Source organism: Nuphar pumila, chromosome 2 (genome assembly GCF_984573655.1).
Source record: "Nuphar pumila chromosome 2, dmNupPumi1.hap1.1, whole genome shotgun sequence".
In the NCBI taxonomy this organism is placed as follows: Eukaryota; Viridiplantae; Streptophyta; class Magnoliopsida; order Nymphaeales; family Nymphaeaceae; genus Nuphar; species Nuphar pumila.
In genome coordinates, this window is record NC_143250.1 from 139,420,993 (window position 1) to 139,438,414 (window position 17,422).

The 17,422-nt window shown below is 37.6% G+C and overlaps 1 protein-coding gene across 1 annotated transcript in view; it reads left to right on the forward strand.

The window, feature by feature from the left end:
- The first annotated feature begins 8,132 nt into the window (after window positions 1–8,132).
- The window catches only part of LOC149847323 (tRNA nucleotidyltransferase cca2-like), a 126,488-nt gene continuing 117,198 nt past the window's right edge, over window positions 8,133–17,422 (forward strand). The window contains exons 1-2 of the mRNA XM_089993982.1: window positions 8,133–8,381; window positions 9,333–9,463. Of these exons, the coding sequence (XP_089850108.1) occupies window positions 8,133–8,381; window positions 9,333–9,463 (380 nt within the window). The remainder of the gene's footprint in view (window positions 8,382–9,332; window positions 9,464–17,422) is intronic.

The following is a 17,422-nucleotide window of genomic DNA, read 5'->3' on the forward strand; positions in this document are numbered from 1 at the left end:
TGAAAATGATTTAGCATATGAAAATGTGTTATTGTGTAGCCTTTGGTTGTTAGGCTGACCAGATTGAGTAGTTTGGTGCATCGCGGGTTTGTGAAGTATTCTATGCCCATTACAACTTAGTTGCGAGTGAGTGACCAAAAAGCTTGCGGCAATAAGAAAGGACCGTCACGCCGCACTAGCCTATGAAAGAAATAGGCTCATGACAAACATAACCTGAGCATTAACACACCAAACATTATAACCTAGTCATAAACACGCAAAGTAGGAGCATAATATAAGCATTAACACACAAAATAACAACAATCACCGATCACTTTACAAATTTAAAAATCACCAATCAGCAATCACCAATTCACATAAGCATAACCTAGAATTAACACACAAGACACTTACATAACTTGGGCATTAACATACAAAATAACAACATAACTTGAGCATTAGCACGTACTAGCATAACCTTGGTATTAACACACAAAATACCATCAATTGACATACACAAGTTAAATGATCACAAAAATATTATATTTATTTCAAGTAACATATGCAAGTTATCACTAAAACAATGTTACGTAATAGGCAACCTTTCAACAAAATAGGGCTGCATACATAAATCTCACAATTATGCTTAATTTGTTCTAGTAATTTGTAAGTTCAAAACAAAATCAAAAAGCAAAATAGGAGTACATAGTTTTCTCCAATCACCAAAACAAAATATTTTTCATTTTGTAGCCAATAGTTTACTAATTATGTGGAATATCTAACATTGTAAAAATCCACCGTTTCTTCAAATTTGGCATCAAAGCCAAAAAATAGTGGGTCATTTGTTTATTTTGAGCAAGAAATGACATTGTCATTAAGTAGTCATACTATCCAAGGTCCAAAGATTGAAATTTCTCTATAACAAGGCACTGTGTTGCCAACTCGGGTTTGTTGGCCATGGTTTTTGTAAGGAACTTATGGTCAATGACAAGGGTTTTAATACTTCTTTCAATGAATCAACAATCTCCTTTTTCTTGCATGGTCTTTCATTTTTATTGGATTTATGACATCTACTTGAATGAGTTGCTCTTCACTCCAGAAGTGGGTGGTGTTAGAGATTATTTATCACCAATAACATCCTTATTATCTTGAGAATCATACTGCGAAGGATCTGAAATATGGTAGTCATCTTCATAGTTTTGATTCTCACATTCACCAACCACAGCATTGACAATATTAACCAATGTCTGCCCATTAGCATGATTATTACCATTAATGATGATAAGTTGTGTGATTTTGGAAATATCTTTCTCTCATAAGTACTTCATATTAGGTTTTGCCTAAAAAATTAACAAAATAGTTGCATTAGATATCATATTTTATAAGAGCTACAAACAGTATCAAGATTTAGTTCAATTATAGGAACATACCTCAAAAAATCCATCACAACCTTGAGGTGGAGCAATGACTTATTGAGTAGCAGGATCATAACCAAATCCACTAATATTCATAAGTTTTTTACATGATTGTATTGCTTTTAACCAAGATTAGACATTTTCATTTGTAGCCTCAATGTTTAGCTTTTTATTAATCTCATTAGCCATTTTAGCTATAGTTGATTTAAAAAAAAATAGCAGGCTTTCGTCTGTGATGAGTTGCATGCAAACATAGCTCCATGGGTAAGGCATTGGTTTTTTTATGTGCATTCCAACGATATTGTGGTTTTAAATCCTTGCTCTGATCTTTAGCTCCTTAACCTTCGTTCATATTGGCATCCATGAACCTAAACTTTTCTTGTACAAAACAATTATTAATGACAAAGATAAAAGTTTACTAAAAAAATATTCTATAAATGCATAAATAATGCAATAAACATGACAAATCATATCGCAATCTATAAAATAGTGTAATTAAAAAAAACAACAATGTTTATATTGAGAGCATATATAATAATAACAATCCATCATTTAGGTCCTTTAAAAAAAAATAAGACAATCCAAAAGTATCTATTATAATAAAAAAAAACTTTAATATAACATTATTGTCTTATATGACATCAACCAAAACATGATAAGAAGTACATTACAACCAAAAATAAAAAAGTCAAAAATATATTATCCAACTAGTTGAATGCTCATCACACAACATTCGGTGTGTAAGATGTCTTTAAATATGACTTAGTCATCAAGTTCTTCCTAAGACATTGATAGACCGTATATTCCATCCTCATCCACATTTGGTTCATCATTAGGTACACCTTCAAACATCAATATCTTTTTTCAAGTAAATCACCTTTCATATTTCTAATAAAATTGTGTAAGATACAACATGCTAAAACAATCTTCGCTTGAGTTCTATTTGAAAATTATGAAGCTAGGCATAGAATATTGCATCTTCGTTTTAATACATCGAAATTACATTTAAATACATTACGTGGTTGAACATGGCGATGGTTAAAAGTTTTGTCGTGCACTTTTTCTGGATGACCATTTATGTATTCACTCAGATGATAACGAAAATTATGATGTGGATCCAAGAACCTCGATACATTTGGAAAACTAGTATCTACTATGTAATATTTTCCTCGAAAAAATATTTTAGCCATTAGAATTTATTTGATGACACATATAATTATTAAGTTAATTTAACCATTGATTAAATTTACCTCCATGTTACTAAAATAATCACTCAACATGTTTATACTTATCACAAAGGACAATGAGTATCTATTTGCCTTTATAGAGCACCTATTAACACTCTAACATGATGCACAAATCCTTCCCAACTAGCTAGAACATATTAAAATTTTATATTTAATAACATAACAAGAAGAACATTTTGAATAATGTTGCAATTCATGTCTTTCTATCTCTGTTGGTCATATCTTGAAATAAATGTGAGAATATGACTCTCATTAATGACACTGTCACAGTCCTATATTAGCCAACAAATGCATCATATTTAACATTCAAAATAGTTATCATATATTATATAATAACTTGTTGAGAAAATTAATTTACCATAAATTATGAATTGAACATAAGATTTGTTTGAATTTCTAATGGTGTTGCTGATGTTGCTTATTTGAATAAATTTTAATATAATTTCAATACAACATTCAATACTCTATGAAAATGCATGCTAATTGTCTATCGATATTTAAAGAAGCATCCACCAATTACATGATTTTGAACATTGTGTCCAATAGTGTATAAAAACATCACATATTCTTCCAACATAACATGTCTTGAGTCTGAAAGTAAATTTTCTACATGCAATATGCGACAAAGGAGAAAAAAGAGTTCACCAATCATTCTTAATTGATTTTCACAATTAACACCATATTCTTTAATAATACATTCAAAATAATGTAGCATGTACATATTTCTATATCTCATAGGTCATCAAGCTATATAATTCTCAACGATTCAATAAAAAATAGCATATATTGTCATTGTTGCTATTAGCACCATTTTATTTGCCATGAGCCTTCTCTAGCTTTCACCAAGGCAATACATTTTTGTTATAATATTTAAAAAATAATAATGACATGCGTCCTCTCAACTTAAAAAATAATGACATATCTCATCACTTGTCGTTTTACTTTTATTCATGATCACATTATAAGAAAGAAGACTAGAGTGACACAATTCAGATGGTGTTTCTAAAATAAATTGAAAAATAAACAGTTGTATGAGAAAACTCCTTATTTGACTATCTATGATGAAGTTGGTATCTTTTATGGAGGATCTAACATCATTATCATCTGTATAAAAGAATAATTATTTTTGAGGTTCATAAAAATAATTACATGGAACTTCAAGTTGTTAGGAATGATTCTAAAACAAAGTTCACTTTCACATATTTAGATATCAATACCATCAAGGTTGAATATCAATTATAAGAAGCACTTAGTCGTGCAACAAATGTTCTCTTGAGCAGTTTTTTTTTTGTTATTTTATTTTTTGTCAATTATTAGTTTCTCACCAATAGCATAAAAATGAATTCAACAAGATAATAGACATACCAACAATTCATAATCTATCGAGTATTTAAAATCTTTTATATTTCAGTAAAAAAAATAATTGAAACAAAACCCACAATGGAAAACATGGTTTTCTCTTCAAAATTTAGAGCAACTCCAAAACAAAAGAAAGATATAAATCTTGAATCAAGCTTTGTAGTAAAAGAAATAAATGCTTTGAATTGTCAAGTTGATTAAAGAATAAAACACTTTCTTATGTTGTTGTATTTCTTAGTAGTCTTTTTTTTTTGGAAATATACTGAAAGTAATCTAAAATGTTGTTTTCTAAAATGATCTCATCATAGTTACAAAAACAAATTTTTACTAATAAAAATGGAAGAATAGGAAAACAAGAGCTTGACAAAAACACACCATGTATGGTCAACTTAGAGAATATGAAATTGTCTAACAAAAGAAGAAATTGCCTAATTTCATCAAAACAACAACTAATAGCAGAGAAAAATATTTCATGATTAAACACTAAGAAAAAAACTATATAAGAATTATTCTAACATGTATCAAATAAAATCATGATAATTAAAAAAGAAAATTCCTTCCACTTATTCTTGAAACCCCATTGACAAAAAAAAAACAAATTCCCTTCCCCACCTCCCCAACTAATCAGCAAGGGGGCTATGTTTGGATCCTCTTCGGCTGTTTTTGAAAGGCAGTTTCCAAACAGGACCTAAATTATACATTGATTTAATTTTGGCGTTAATTGCAATCTGTAATTAAAAGACTCAGTTGTGTTGCCTCGAACAAACTTCACATATGCATTCAACATGGTCTAAATGATAAGGGTTGCACATTAGATCACGTATTCAACACAAATCTGCAGTTGATTTTCATGCCATTAGAAAAACATGCATAATTATTGTAAATCCCATTATCCAATTATTGTTTCCTACTAAGCAAACCTTGAAAATTGCACCTGCAGGGATTGAAACAAACAAAAAAAGCTTTGTAAAAACAATGGTGTTAATGATGATGTTGTGTCTTTTGGCCAATCTCTAAGGCATATTTTGTTGAGTTTCATGAGATTTGTACTCATGCAAATGAGAAAATGAATCTCGTTGGCATTGGCTAAACTAAACAAAAAAATGAGTGGTGAGAAATAGGATCTCATTTGCCTTTATAAATGAGTAGGGATGCACAACTATCCGAGCTAGCTCAGGCTATGCTCGTGCTCGGCTCATTCCATAAATGAGTCGAGTTTGAACGGAGCTCTGAGGCTCAACTGAGCAAATGAGTCGAGCTCGATTGGTAGGCTCGCATTATACAATATAATATATATATATATATATATATATATATATATATATATATATATATATTGGTTCATATTCATAGGGTATGACTAAGTTTTTATGTTGGCTGTCACTGGCCTACTGCAACCCTCCTCCTTTATCCGGGTTTGAGACCGACAATGTATAACTAAACAGTTATACACATGAGTGCAACGAAGTAGTGATGGGAGTGTAGTGAAGCTTGGTGAGGAAGAAATATCAGTGGATGATTGTTTCAAATATTTGGGATCTATCATTCAAAAGTATGGAGAGATTGATGGAGATGTAAATCATAGGATAAAGGTTGGGTGAATGAAATGGAAAAGTGCAACTGGAGTGCTGTGCGATCGTAGAATGCCATTGCGGTTGAATGAAAAGTTTTATAGGACGACTATTAGGCCTACTTTAATATATGGTACGAAATGTTGGGCTGCCAAGAGACATCATATTCAAAAAATAAGTGTAGTTGAGATGCGTATGCTTAGATGGATGTGTGGAAATACAATAAAAGATAAGATTCAGAATGAGGAGATATGTAAGAAGGTTGGTGTTGCGCCCATTGAAAATAAGATGAGAGAGAATCGTTTACGGTGGTTTGGGCATATTCGGAGTTAGAAGGATGGAGAAATGAAAAAATATATTAGTTAAAATAGGTCGGGGTAGGCCTAGGAAGACTTGGATGAAGATGATAGGAAAGGATATGAATGCTTTGAACCTCACCGAGGACATGGCATTGGATAGAAATGTTTGGAGAAGAAGGATTCATGTGGAAGACCCATAATGATTTTCTTTGTTGGTTTATATCGCCGACCCCAATTGTTTTGGGATGAAGGCGTAGTTGTTGTTGTTGTGTATATGTATATGTATATATAATATTTTTTTTTATTATATAATAATAATAATAATAATAATAATAATAATAATAATAATAATAATAATACAAATTTGCCTCCTGCCTAGCCTCGAGCCCTCGCTCCACCTCAGACCTCCCACCCAGCCTCGAGCTCTGACCCCACCTCGCCTCGACCCCCTCCCTGCCCCTCTCTCTCTCTATCTCCCGTCTCTTTGAGCTCTCTCTCTCAAATTATGAGGGGATTTCTTTGTCAGCATCCCTCCTTCCGAAGCCTTGATCGGCCACCAACCATCGGTCAGACCTCCCCTTCCATCGAGGATTGCCATCACCCACCATCACTCCTTCCGTCAGTGCCATCAAGGATCACCACTACCACCCCTTTCACCCATGATTGCCACCACCACTTCTCTCTCTCTCTCCATTGCCTTTTCTCTCTTTTTTCTTCTTCTCTCTTTCTGAGTCAGCCACGGATAGAGCCCGGGCCAACTCAGTCCGTTGTACTGAGAAGTACCAAATACTGAGTCACCCAGACTTGACCCGGTTAAAGCTCAATTCAGTTCAGACTCAGGCTGAACTGGAGTTGAGCCTGTACACCTGTTAACGAATCACCAATGCATGAATGGACAAAGCTCGGCCCGAACCAAACCAAGCTCGTCTCAAGCTCGATACAAGCCGAGCATGAGCACCAGTGGTTCAGGCTCGAGGCGAGCCTCAACACCATTTTACGTGCGCAAACCGATCTTGAACATGCCAAGCTCGAGCTCAGCTAGTGTGCATCCTATAAATGAGAGTTGCTTTATCATTTAAAATAAAAATCAGACCACATGTGATTCTGATTGCTATGACTTCAAATTGAATTTAATTTGTGATCACACGTGGCCTAGCAAACCAAACTTACCTATTCACATTTGGACAGTCATATTCAACGTTGTTAAAGTCGGTCTCAATCGGACGATTCAGATCGAATAGTCCCTTTACTGATTTACAAATTATCGGATTTGATTCCCCTCTAAAATCGTCCGAATCAGCCCAAATTAGTCGCATCGGTTCAACACTGTTTTGAAAAAGACCAACGGGGGTTCTGCTTGTCTGGCAGGAGCAGTCAGTGCACTCCACCTTGTGTTAGGACGTTGCAAGTTCGAATCCCGGTGATAGATGGTTGTATAACTGGCAGGAGTCATCCAAACCCCAGCTCTCTTTATAAAAAAAATATTAAAAAATAAGAATAATTTATAAAAACGCCTGACTTTTGAGCTATTTACAAAAGCAAACGTTACCATTGAATATTTACCAATACATCCCTGAGTTAAGAGTAATTCTCAAAAGCATGCCTCTCTTAACTCGGTTGGCTTTACCATGGTTCATTGCGCTTCTTATCTTCCCTTTTAACCATCATCTACCAAACTTGGGGTCAAACGAAGTCTCTCTCTCTCTCTCTCAACACCTTCTCACCGGAGCTGAATTTGTGCCCTCAATCTTCTGATGATTGAAGGATCACATCCAGGTGGTTCGTGGAAGCAAATCAAGGATGAAAGGGGTAGGGTGAAACTAGGGTTTTGAAACCAGAAAGATGGAGGCAGAAGACAGAGATCTCACACTTGCCCATTTTCTGCAATGATCAATCATTTCGAAATGTTTAAACCCAAGATCAAATGTTCATCATTATTATCATCATCTCCTATGGATCTCTTTCTATTCTCTGTTGACAGAGAATAGAAAGAGATCGATGGGGGATGATGATAACGATGATGAACATTTGATAAGGGTGGGATGGCGGATGTTGATGATGGTTTGTAAATTTTGAAAGGTTAGTGTGCTTTTATAAATAGGTAAAAAATTGAGCGTATGTTTGGAAATTTTTCTCTACAAAAATAAACTGACCGAGTCGAGCCGCGCCGAACCGAGCCGAAAGCCGACGTCAACAACTCAAACGAGAGCATTAGGCGCCCTTCTGAATGCCAAGATTCCGCTATAAGTCGGCGACGGGACGATGCAGGCGGTATCGCTATTCGCCCGCCAATTCGCTCCGCCGACCCGCCGCCTCGTCTCCCGCTTCATCGTCGCCGGCCGGAGCAATCGGAGGACGGCGGAGATGGCCTTATCCGCCGGCGTCCAGGTGAGGGACCGAATCGAGCTCACCGACAAGGAGCGGAAGATCTTCGGCCGCCTCCTCCAAGTCCTCCGCCACTTCGACCTCAAGACCGAGCTCAGAGTAGCCGGCGGCTGGGTCCGCGATAAGGTACCTTCTCCTTCCTTTGCGCCCCTTTTGGGTTTCCCCCGCGTCCTTTTGAAACGCATTTTAGTGTTCGGGGGAGTTCTGCCCTCCCCCTTGGAACAGGGGAGGACAGGACACCCCTGTACACCTTTAAAAAAAACCAAAAAAGTGTAATTGGGTGTCTTTGTCCAAGGCTGTCCGCTGACAGGACAGGACAGGACATGGCGCCCTTTTGGTCTGAAGCGATTCCCTCGGAGAGAAGCTTTGAGCGGAAGCGAACCATGTGTTTGATAGTTGGGTTTGATGACTGATGGGTTGTGCTTCTCTTTTTTTTTTTTTCGCTGAAAGAATGGAAAGCGATTCATTAATAGATGGAAAGGATTAAGCACAAGCATAAGGTGATGAGTAATCACCTTGCAAGATGTCTGTATGAAAACAATATGAGAACCAACATAAAAAACAGACAAATACTGAGAAGAAATGCGAAAAAACAACAATGTCGGATGAAACAATTAGCAAACAGCGGCAATTACGAGCTCTTTTCGCATACCCAATCCAAAAATCTGAAACCCAAATGGGTTCTGTTTCTCTGGGGTATAGATTTCTTGGGTAGTTAGTGGTGGTAACTTACTTCTCTGGGTGCATCATCATCACCGAGCCTTATCCAACTATATGGGGTGGCTTTGTGAGTACTATTTCTCTATTCCTGTCTATCTAGAGCGACAACTTCGGTCACTTTGCAATCCTCGTGTCACCTCTAACTGCCTCCTTCCAGGTCTTAATTGGTCTTCCTCTTTTCCAAGTTTCTACTTGTACCATGTCAACCGTTCTCACTGGAACACTGCTTGGAAGGAAAATGGGTATAACTATATAAGAGTCTTGATGGTTCAAAATATTCTAATGGTTCTTGGTGTACAGAAGTGCAAATGTTCAAGTTTTAAACCTGCTATCTCTGATTTTCTCATTGCTTTTCAGCTTCTGAGCAAAGATTGCTATGACATAGACATTGCGTTGGACAACATGCTTGGCAGAGAATTCTGTGAAAAGGTGAATGAGTACTTGGTGTGCGTTGGGGAAGAAAAGCAAGGAGTTGGTGTCATACAGTGGTAGGTGCCACTAATTTTGTTAGTTTTAAGTTTATTTGGCAAAAAGAGTCTTTGTTTATGTAACGAGTACTTCTACCAGGGTGTCAGCACCCGTATTGGTGCTAGGTACTCTTGGTTACGGGTCAATTGGCTTTTGAACCGGACTCGAACCATTTTATCTACTTTTATGCTTCATTCAATGTGTAGCTTATGCTTGACTCGAAAGTGTTTACTGTTATGTTAGCTAACCATATACCTTTGACATCCTTAACACTTTAGTTCATGATTGACAGTTCATAACGTCACATCTAGTGCAATTTATAACATGCAGCCTAAGTGTGCATTTTTTCTTGTTATATGTATGTATGTATCTTAGGTTCTTGATATATAACATGACAGTCAACCCCAAGAAGCCATCTAGATTTCTAGAAGATAATATAAATAAGTAGCAAAAAGACAAATTTAACTTTTTTCTCTTTAAATTGGTATACATGAGCTAATGATAGTATCTATGTCACATGGGCACACTATATGGGGGCTTCGTGTCTAGGCAACACAACACAACACATGGAAATGCAATGTGACATGTCATGACACGTTCAATATTATTTTGGTTACTGTAATAATATTTTTCATTAATAAATACAATTTTGTATATTTTAAAATGTCTAAAAACATTTTTGTCAATTAAAAAATGAAAAGTCCGTCTGAATTTTCAAAAAAATTGTGTATCCGTATTTCATGTATATATTTGAGTCTGCGTTCATGTTTTTGTCCATGTGACATGGGTTTGTATCACATGTACAAACATGCATAGTGACACACTTTATACTCTTTGTATTAATTTTAGTTGTGGTTAACTAGCATCAAATTATCAACATGGTGGCACTATTTAAAATTTGTTGCAACTTTCTAGGGTCAAAAATCACTTTTTACCTATACAAAGTAAAATTACCCAACTGCTGCCTTTACTTTTTTTGAGATCTCTTTTGAATTTTGCTTTTCCTTGAGAGAGGATGAGACGTAACCTTAAAAAGTAATAGTGTAAACTTCAACAAATGCCACACTTTTAAGGTTGTGTTGGAATTTAAGTTTCAAACACTCAATAATTTTAAACGAAAGGTTTTAAAGTTTAATGTTAGTTAAACACTATATATATGTATGTATGCTATGTCACATGGGTGCGGGGGTGCGGCACTTTCAAAAACCTTGGGTGCGGGGGTGCAGCAAAATAAAATAAAATATATATTTTAAGTTTTATCAGTTAACAACATTAACACTAATGAAATAAAAAACAATTATCAAAATATTATCAAATCAATTCATCATGCATGCAATAAATCAAATTAACAATCTGCAATTCTATTCTACAAGACTATTAGCTCTAGCTTTACTACGGTTATCCGAGTAGCAGGTACCATCAAACAAACTATAACTGATTTAATGAGTCATTCACAGTTTTACAGTCTGAATTAGTTCATACTTACACATGCATGACTTAATCTTTGAGACAAGCATATGACTACTGGCAGGATCAAACAGGTAGCATCTCTCGTAAACATCACAGCACTGGCCTGAAGGCTGTGCAACTGCGAAGCGTCATCCGTCGATTTCGACATTGAAAATATTAGTGCAGGAAGGAGAGCTGTTTCGACTCTCCACATGAGCCAACAGATACCGAACATCCGAAAGCCCACATAGCGGCAAGGGGAGGGGCCGAGCCCCCTCCCTGCGCTCCCTGTTGGCAGGGGAGGGGTCGAGCCCCCTCCCTATCCTCCTTGTTTGTGCAGGGGAGGGGCCTAGCCCCCTCCCTGCACTCTTTGTTGGCAGGGGAGGGGCCGAGCCCCCTCCCTGCACCCTCTTTGTGCAGGGGAGGGGTCGAGCCCCCTCCCTACGCGTTCTTTGTGCAGGGGAGGGGTCGAGTCCCTTCCCTGCACTCTCTGTTGGCAGGGGAGGGGCCGAGCCCCCTCCCTGCGCCCTCTTTGTGCAGGGGAGGGGTCGAAGAGGAGAGGAGGAGAGCATAGGGAGTCGGAGAGGAGAGCAGAGGGAGTCAGAGAGGAGAGAGCGTACATGAGGAGGAGAGGTCCGGTGGAGCGGTCGACGTCGGGGTCCGGCGGAGGCTTCAGGAGGAGAGGAAGGGAGGATTAGGGCAAAAATTTGCCCTAATCCTCCCCTCGACAACACATTTATCGGGCGATTTTCTTTTAAGTTAAAAAAAGATGCAAATGACCCTGGGTGTGTTGACCGCACCCAGGGTCGGGTTGACCGCACCGGGTGCCGCACCCACACGTGCACTCGCATCGCGTCGACGCAGGTGCGACACCCGTTTTGCCAGTCCCTGTGACATAGTTTGTATGTGTGTGTGTGTGTGTGCATAAAGCTGCCATCCTTTTTTTGTATTGGTTGGTTTAGATTGCTTGTTTGATTGTTTAGAAAAAGCTTACATTGCTTAAACGTTGTTCAACACATCATACCGGTTGACCACTGCTTCGCTCAAGCAATCTGATTGAAAACGTAATTTTGTGGCCTACCTCAAGTTTGAGCATGTAAGTCATTGTTTTGTGCCAAGTTGTAGCCTGGTGATTGGCTCAGCTATGTTTGGGCATTATGTCATGAAGAACAATTAGGATTATCTGTTGTGCTCATCTTGGGGGAATATATTTCTTCAGAGTTATTTCTCTCGACAAAACCCTTGAATTTCATCTCTCACTAAGAGTTCCAATAAATGTGTTTTTTTTTAATTTTAATTATGGAGCAATGTATCATTGTTTATTCTAGTTTCACATCCCTTGCATTATTTTTTCACTTAAGCTTCATTTGTTTCATGCCCACCAATTAAGGAAAGACTGTAATACCCGCGATTTTTATCAGATAAATAAACTTAGATTTTTAAGTCATTAAGGCGATACAAGAATATTTTATTGTTTTAATTATTTATTCGTAATTGGATCTTGGATAACCTATTTGGATCTTCAATATTGGATCCCAAATATCCTGTTTAGAACTCCGATATTCCATTCGGATCTTAGATGTCAGACCACGAACCTTAAAATGAATATTTAATAATGGATTTCGGTCAAATGGATTGGATTTTTGGTAATGGATCCTCATTATCGGGATCAAATTTGATATCGGATCCAGGATGAATGAAGCGGATCAACGAAGTTTAATTCAGATTCTTAATAAGAAAAATTTTTATATCAGATCTATAACATTTTAGAGGGGTCTGTAATAGCATATGTGAGGGGTGGATCCACATTACAACATTTGGATCCTGGACCTCGGAGATTCTAATGTTGTATGGATCTAATTAAAATTTTAATGTTGGATCTATAATAGATTGTTGGAATCCATGATTCGGATCCGGGACCTATATCAATTCGGGTCCATATATATAATATCATATACATATATTAGAAATAAATAGATAAACAATATATATAAATAATTTTAATAAATTTACGGTTGGATCCATATGGATCCAACTTACAGATCCACATCGCAAAAGGAACGCGGATCCAACACTCGGTTGGATCCCGGGTCTTGGATCCAGACCCGAGCCGCACCCCGTGTACGCAAGGTAAGTGTTTAATTTTTTTTACCCGATACTGGGCTTCCCGATATGTTGCGTAGGGTTCTGAGTGAACCCTAACGCAGGGCGATGGCGTGAAAGGGGAAGGGGTGTGTGCAGCCGCCGGGGAGGAGGAGGTAACTACCTCCTTCCGTTTCGGGGCCACCTGCCCTATTTACTCCCCTCCCACACCTCTCTTCCTCTCATGCCTTCCTCTTCCTCCCATCTCCCTCTCGTGTTTGCACGCGCCAGCAGGGGCAGCCGACACCCTCTGCATCTCCCCCTGCGCTCTTCCTCTCCCGCAGCCAGCAGTGCCGCTGCCGATTCCCCTTCCCTCGCATACTTCCTCAACTCTCGATGTCTCGCTGCAGCAGCCACCCTCACCGGAGCCGGCGGCCCTCCTTCTGCGACAACAACCTATGATCGCCGAAACAGGTAGGATTCCTGTATCTCTTCTTGCTGGGAATTGAATTAGTCTGGGCGTGATTGGGTTGGTAAAGGAGAAACCCTGTGGTTGGCATGCACCGAGTGTCAGACGAGATTCTTGGCTGCCGGAAAAGCCTAAGTCTCGAATTTGGGTGGGTTCTTGCCAAACCCTAACTCGGCAATATCCGATCCCATCGATTTGTGGGTTCTTGCATAACCCTAACCTGGAAAATCCCAAATCCGATCGATTTGGGGTTTCGGCTGAAGCACTGGATCGCCCCAGCCGTGGGGTTTCCGATTTCTTGTATTTGATAACCTCAGATTTGGGGGTTCGATTCTTGGGGTTAGAGGACATAATTTAGGGGTGTTCATTCCAGTATTTGGGTGTAGGAAACGTTGAAATCTTTGTATGCTTTATCATGCTGATGAAATCCCCATTGATTGATCATGTTAGTCTTATCACATAACACATACCCTGTCGATGTGAGTTCGGTTGGTCGATCATGTTAGTTTTATTCGGTAACACATTTCATCCCTAGGTTAATTCTTGGTTAGCCGAATGTGTCGGTTTCATTCTGAACGTATAGCTTACTTATAGTAAATTCTGTTAACCGATTCTTGCGTCTGTTCATTTTGAGAATATAAGCATGTTAAATTAATTTCTGCTAACCGATCATGATTGTTTCACTTGTAAAATATGGCATCCTTATGCTCAATTCAGGTCAATAGATTGGTGTACAATTCGACCAGCCTCGCGAACTGACTTTATTGATAGTTTCTGATCTGCATATCCTTGACAAAAGTATAGATTATGACTTGAGTTTGAAATGCCTCATAGGTTGGTTAAATTGATTTGAGGATTATAAACTAAACACTTATAGGTCTTTATAAATACATATGATGTTAAAACTCTGTATCGGATTTTGGAATTGACTTAGGCTCTTATGCATTTAAATAACTATACATTCAGATAGTGGTTCTGTGATTATACCACATGGCTTTCAAGAAAACTAGAATCTGGTTCGCGTGATTTCAAGGTTGAAACAACAGATCAGACTTTGTAATATGTTTAAACAGTGAATTGCATTCGCCAGGCTTCTCTGGTGTCGGGACAGATCTACATATGCTTAAACTGTTTTTTTTGTTTCTGTCAGAAAATGTATTATTTGAACAGCTGGAATGTGGTATGATAGTTGTGTTGAGGAATGGGGTTTTTAAATTGGTTTCACACATACGATGGAGTATATAGTGATGTATGGATATGTGCTTTGCCTAAGAGGGCAATATATGAATGAGTTACCCGACGTGGGTACTTGAGTTATTGGCTTGCGTGCTATGTTAATAAGAGTGATAAAAACCTATTTGTAATTATGGTGTGCTAAGTGTGGCTCTGAAAATGTAGACTTCTCTCAATTGTTGATTCCTGTAAAATAGTCATACTAGCGATACTATTATTGGATCTCAAAGGAGGATCAATGTTAATCTATTTTGTTGTTTCATCATAGGATTCTGAAAAAAATTTAGTTTGACTAGCCCTGTATGTGATATCAGTTATCTTTGTTAAATGAAATCTATAGGTTCACAACATCATGTGATAGGATTAAGAATCAACATGCTCATTTTATGGGATCGTTAAAATTGTTTGGAAACAGATTGAAACATTTGCTATTTCTGAATATACATACCTGGTAATCTGTTGTGAGAGAAATCTTGGAAGCAAGTATACATGAGAATCTAGTTGGATTCATGTTAAGTTGAAATTTAAGTTAACATTTACATGCATATTCAGTTGATACGCAAATTCCTATTTAGATGCTTATAGGTGGATGCTCGGGTCCATATGAAGCTGCATATTAGTTAGATGCTCAATGCCTATGTAACTGCATAGTAAGTGTATGTTCAATTTCGTACAAAACTGCATATCAAGTTGATATTCAATGCAAACTTAATTGCATATTAGGTTGTTATTCACTGTTACATGAAGCTGTATATTAAGCTAATGCTCAAATGCTTATTTAGCTGCATGGTAAAATGATATTCAATTTTATATACTAAGCTGCATAATTGAGCATTTTCAATTGCATATTCCTTAAAATAGGCAAAATGTCATTAAGTGTATATCATCTAGAAGGTTCAAATGGCCATGAAGATGTTTATTCTCCAATATTCATATGCATGTTAAACTGTATATTTTTCTGAAATACTATTGCCTAACACTACATATTTGCTGAAAGTATCAAATGCCAACTAAGCTGTATATCTTGTGGAATGTTCAAATAAGAAGGTGTTTGGAAAAATGTATATAGTTGTATTACCAAATCTCTAAGATTACCCTGCATGCTCAATAAGGGACACCAATAGTGTCTTTGCTTGTTGGCAGAGCTTTTAATGCATGCCACCCTTTTTATACATGGAGGCGTTGTGGCAATTTTCTATTAAAGAATAAATAAATAATAATAATGATGATGAATGATGATTTGATAACCGAACCTATGGGTCGGTTTGTTATGGACATATGAATGTCAAACGTGTGTATTGAGGGTCATGCATAGACCATCGAAGTTATGATGTGAATCCACATGGAAAAGAAAATATAATATGGTTGCCCGACTGGTTTAAAGGCACCGGGCCATTCGTGCTTGATTGGTTTAAAGGCACCAGAGCACTTTGGGTGGGTTATGCAATCAATATGACAAAGGATTGAGACTGGTTTTTACACCTTGGTAAAATGACTAAGGTTGAGAATTCTACTGCTATGATAGTAGAAGGAAGTTGGGGAAATGCCCCATACTTCGGGAACATAATTAAATGAAAAGATTAACCCACTCAGATTCGGGCTTACCTTGGAGAGGGTAGGTGGTACAAAACTCCGGGGACATGTGTTTATCTGTTTCGAGCTAAAGTGACTCGATGGTCCCCAGTCCTCGGAGTTGGGGGGACCCGGACTACCAATATGTCCTAGGTGGTAGCTCTTTGTTCTTCTGCAGAAGTTAGGGATGCATCTTGTTTTGGGTTTGGGCCTTTGAGAGGTTCTCTCGGTCACTGGCCGCTCCCTTAGGATTTTCAGTCTCAGTTAGAATGTTCGGGTTAATAAAATACCCTTGAATAATATATCCCCGAATGTTCTCTTCTGTGATGATTGCCTTGGCCCGTGTGTACCCGCGGGATAAGATAATATAAACACTATTTAGAACAGTTAGGTATCACAGTGAGTGGAGTTATTAAAGGGACATTTGCATATTCTTTCAGCATGCTCTATATTTTGAATTTGAAATGAACTGAAATCTTGAAATGGGTAAATATGAGATGATTGAACTATTACAGGAAAGTTATGCATGTTATTGCTGTTGCATAACTTACCTCACTTGCTTATTAATGTTGCATACCATGTTCTACCTGCTCATGTATATGACTGTTGATTACTGTTGTTGCTTTACGTGCTATTGTATATACTAAAGATTTACACTTGACACCCACATCACATACTAGACTCATGATGTACCTGCATTAAGAGTTACAGTTTTCCTACTTAGACGTGGTAGTCTAATTCCAATCAATTTACTATTTTTTAGGTAAAGAATAGGGTTTATGAGCGGCTGCGGGATGAGGCATCGGATCGAGATTTTTGGATTTATTGTTTCAGGGATAGTTTGAGTTCCTCTTATGATTTTAACTCTGATGATTTTCATTGATAAATGGAATGAAATAAATGTGTTGGGTTTTCTCTCCACCGTAATGTCTCGAAATACTTAACCCTATATTATTTCTTGTTTCTGCTGTTAAAAAAAAATCCTCTTAAATTTGAGTTAAAATTTTGGGGTGTTACAAAGACCCCCATGGGAAAGGCATCCTATGATGGGAAGGCCATCCCATGTGTGAAAAAATCCATTAGTGGGGTGGGGTGGGGTGGTAGTATGAATGGATTTATATGTAAATTGCATGGTTAACGTGAAAATAACCCTTGTTGACTGTGGGCCCCACAG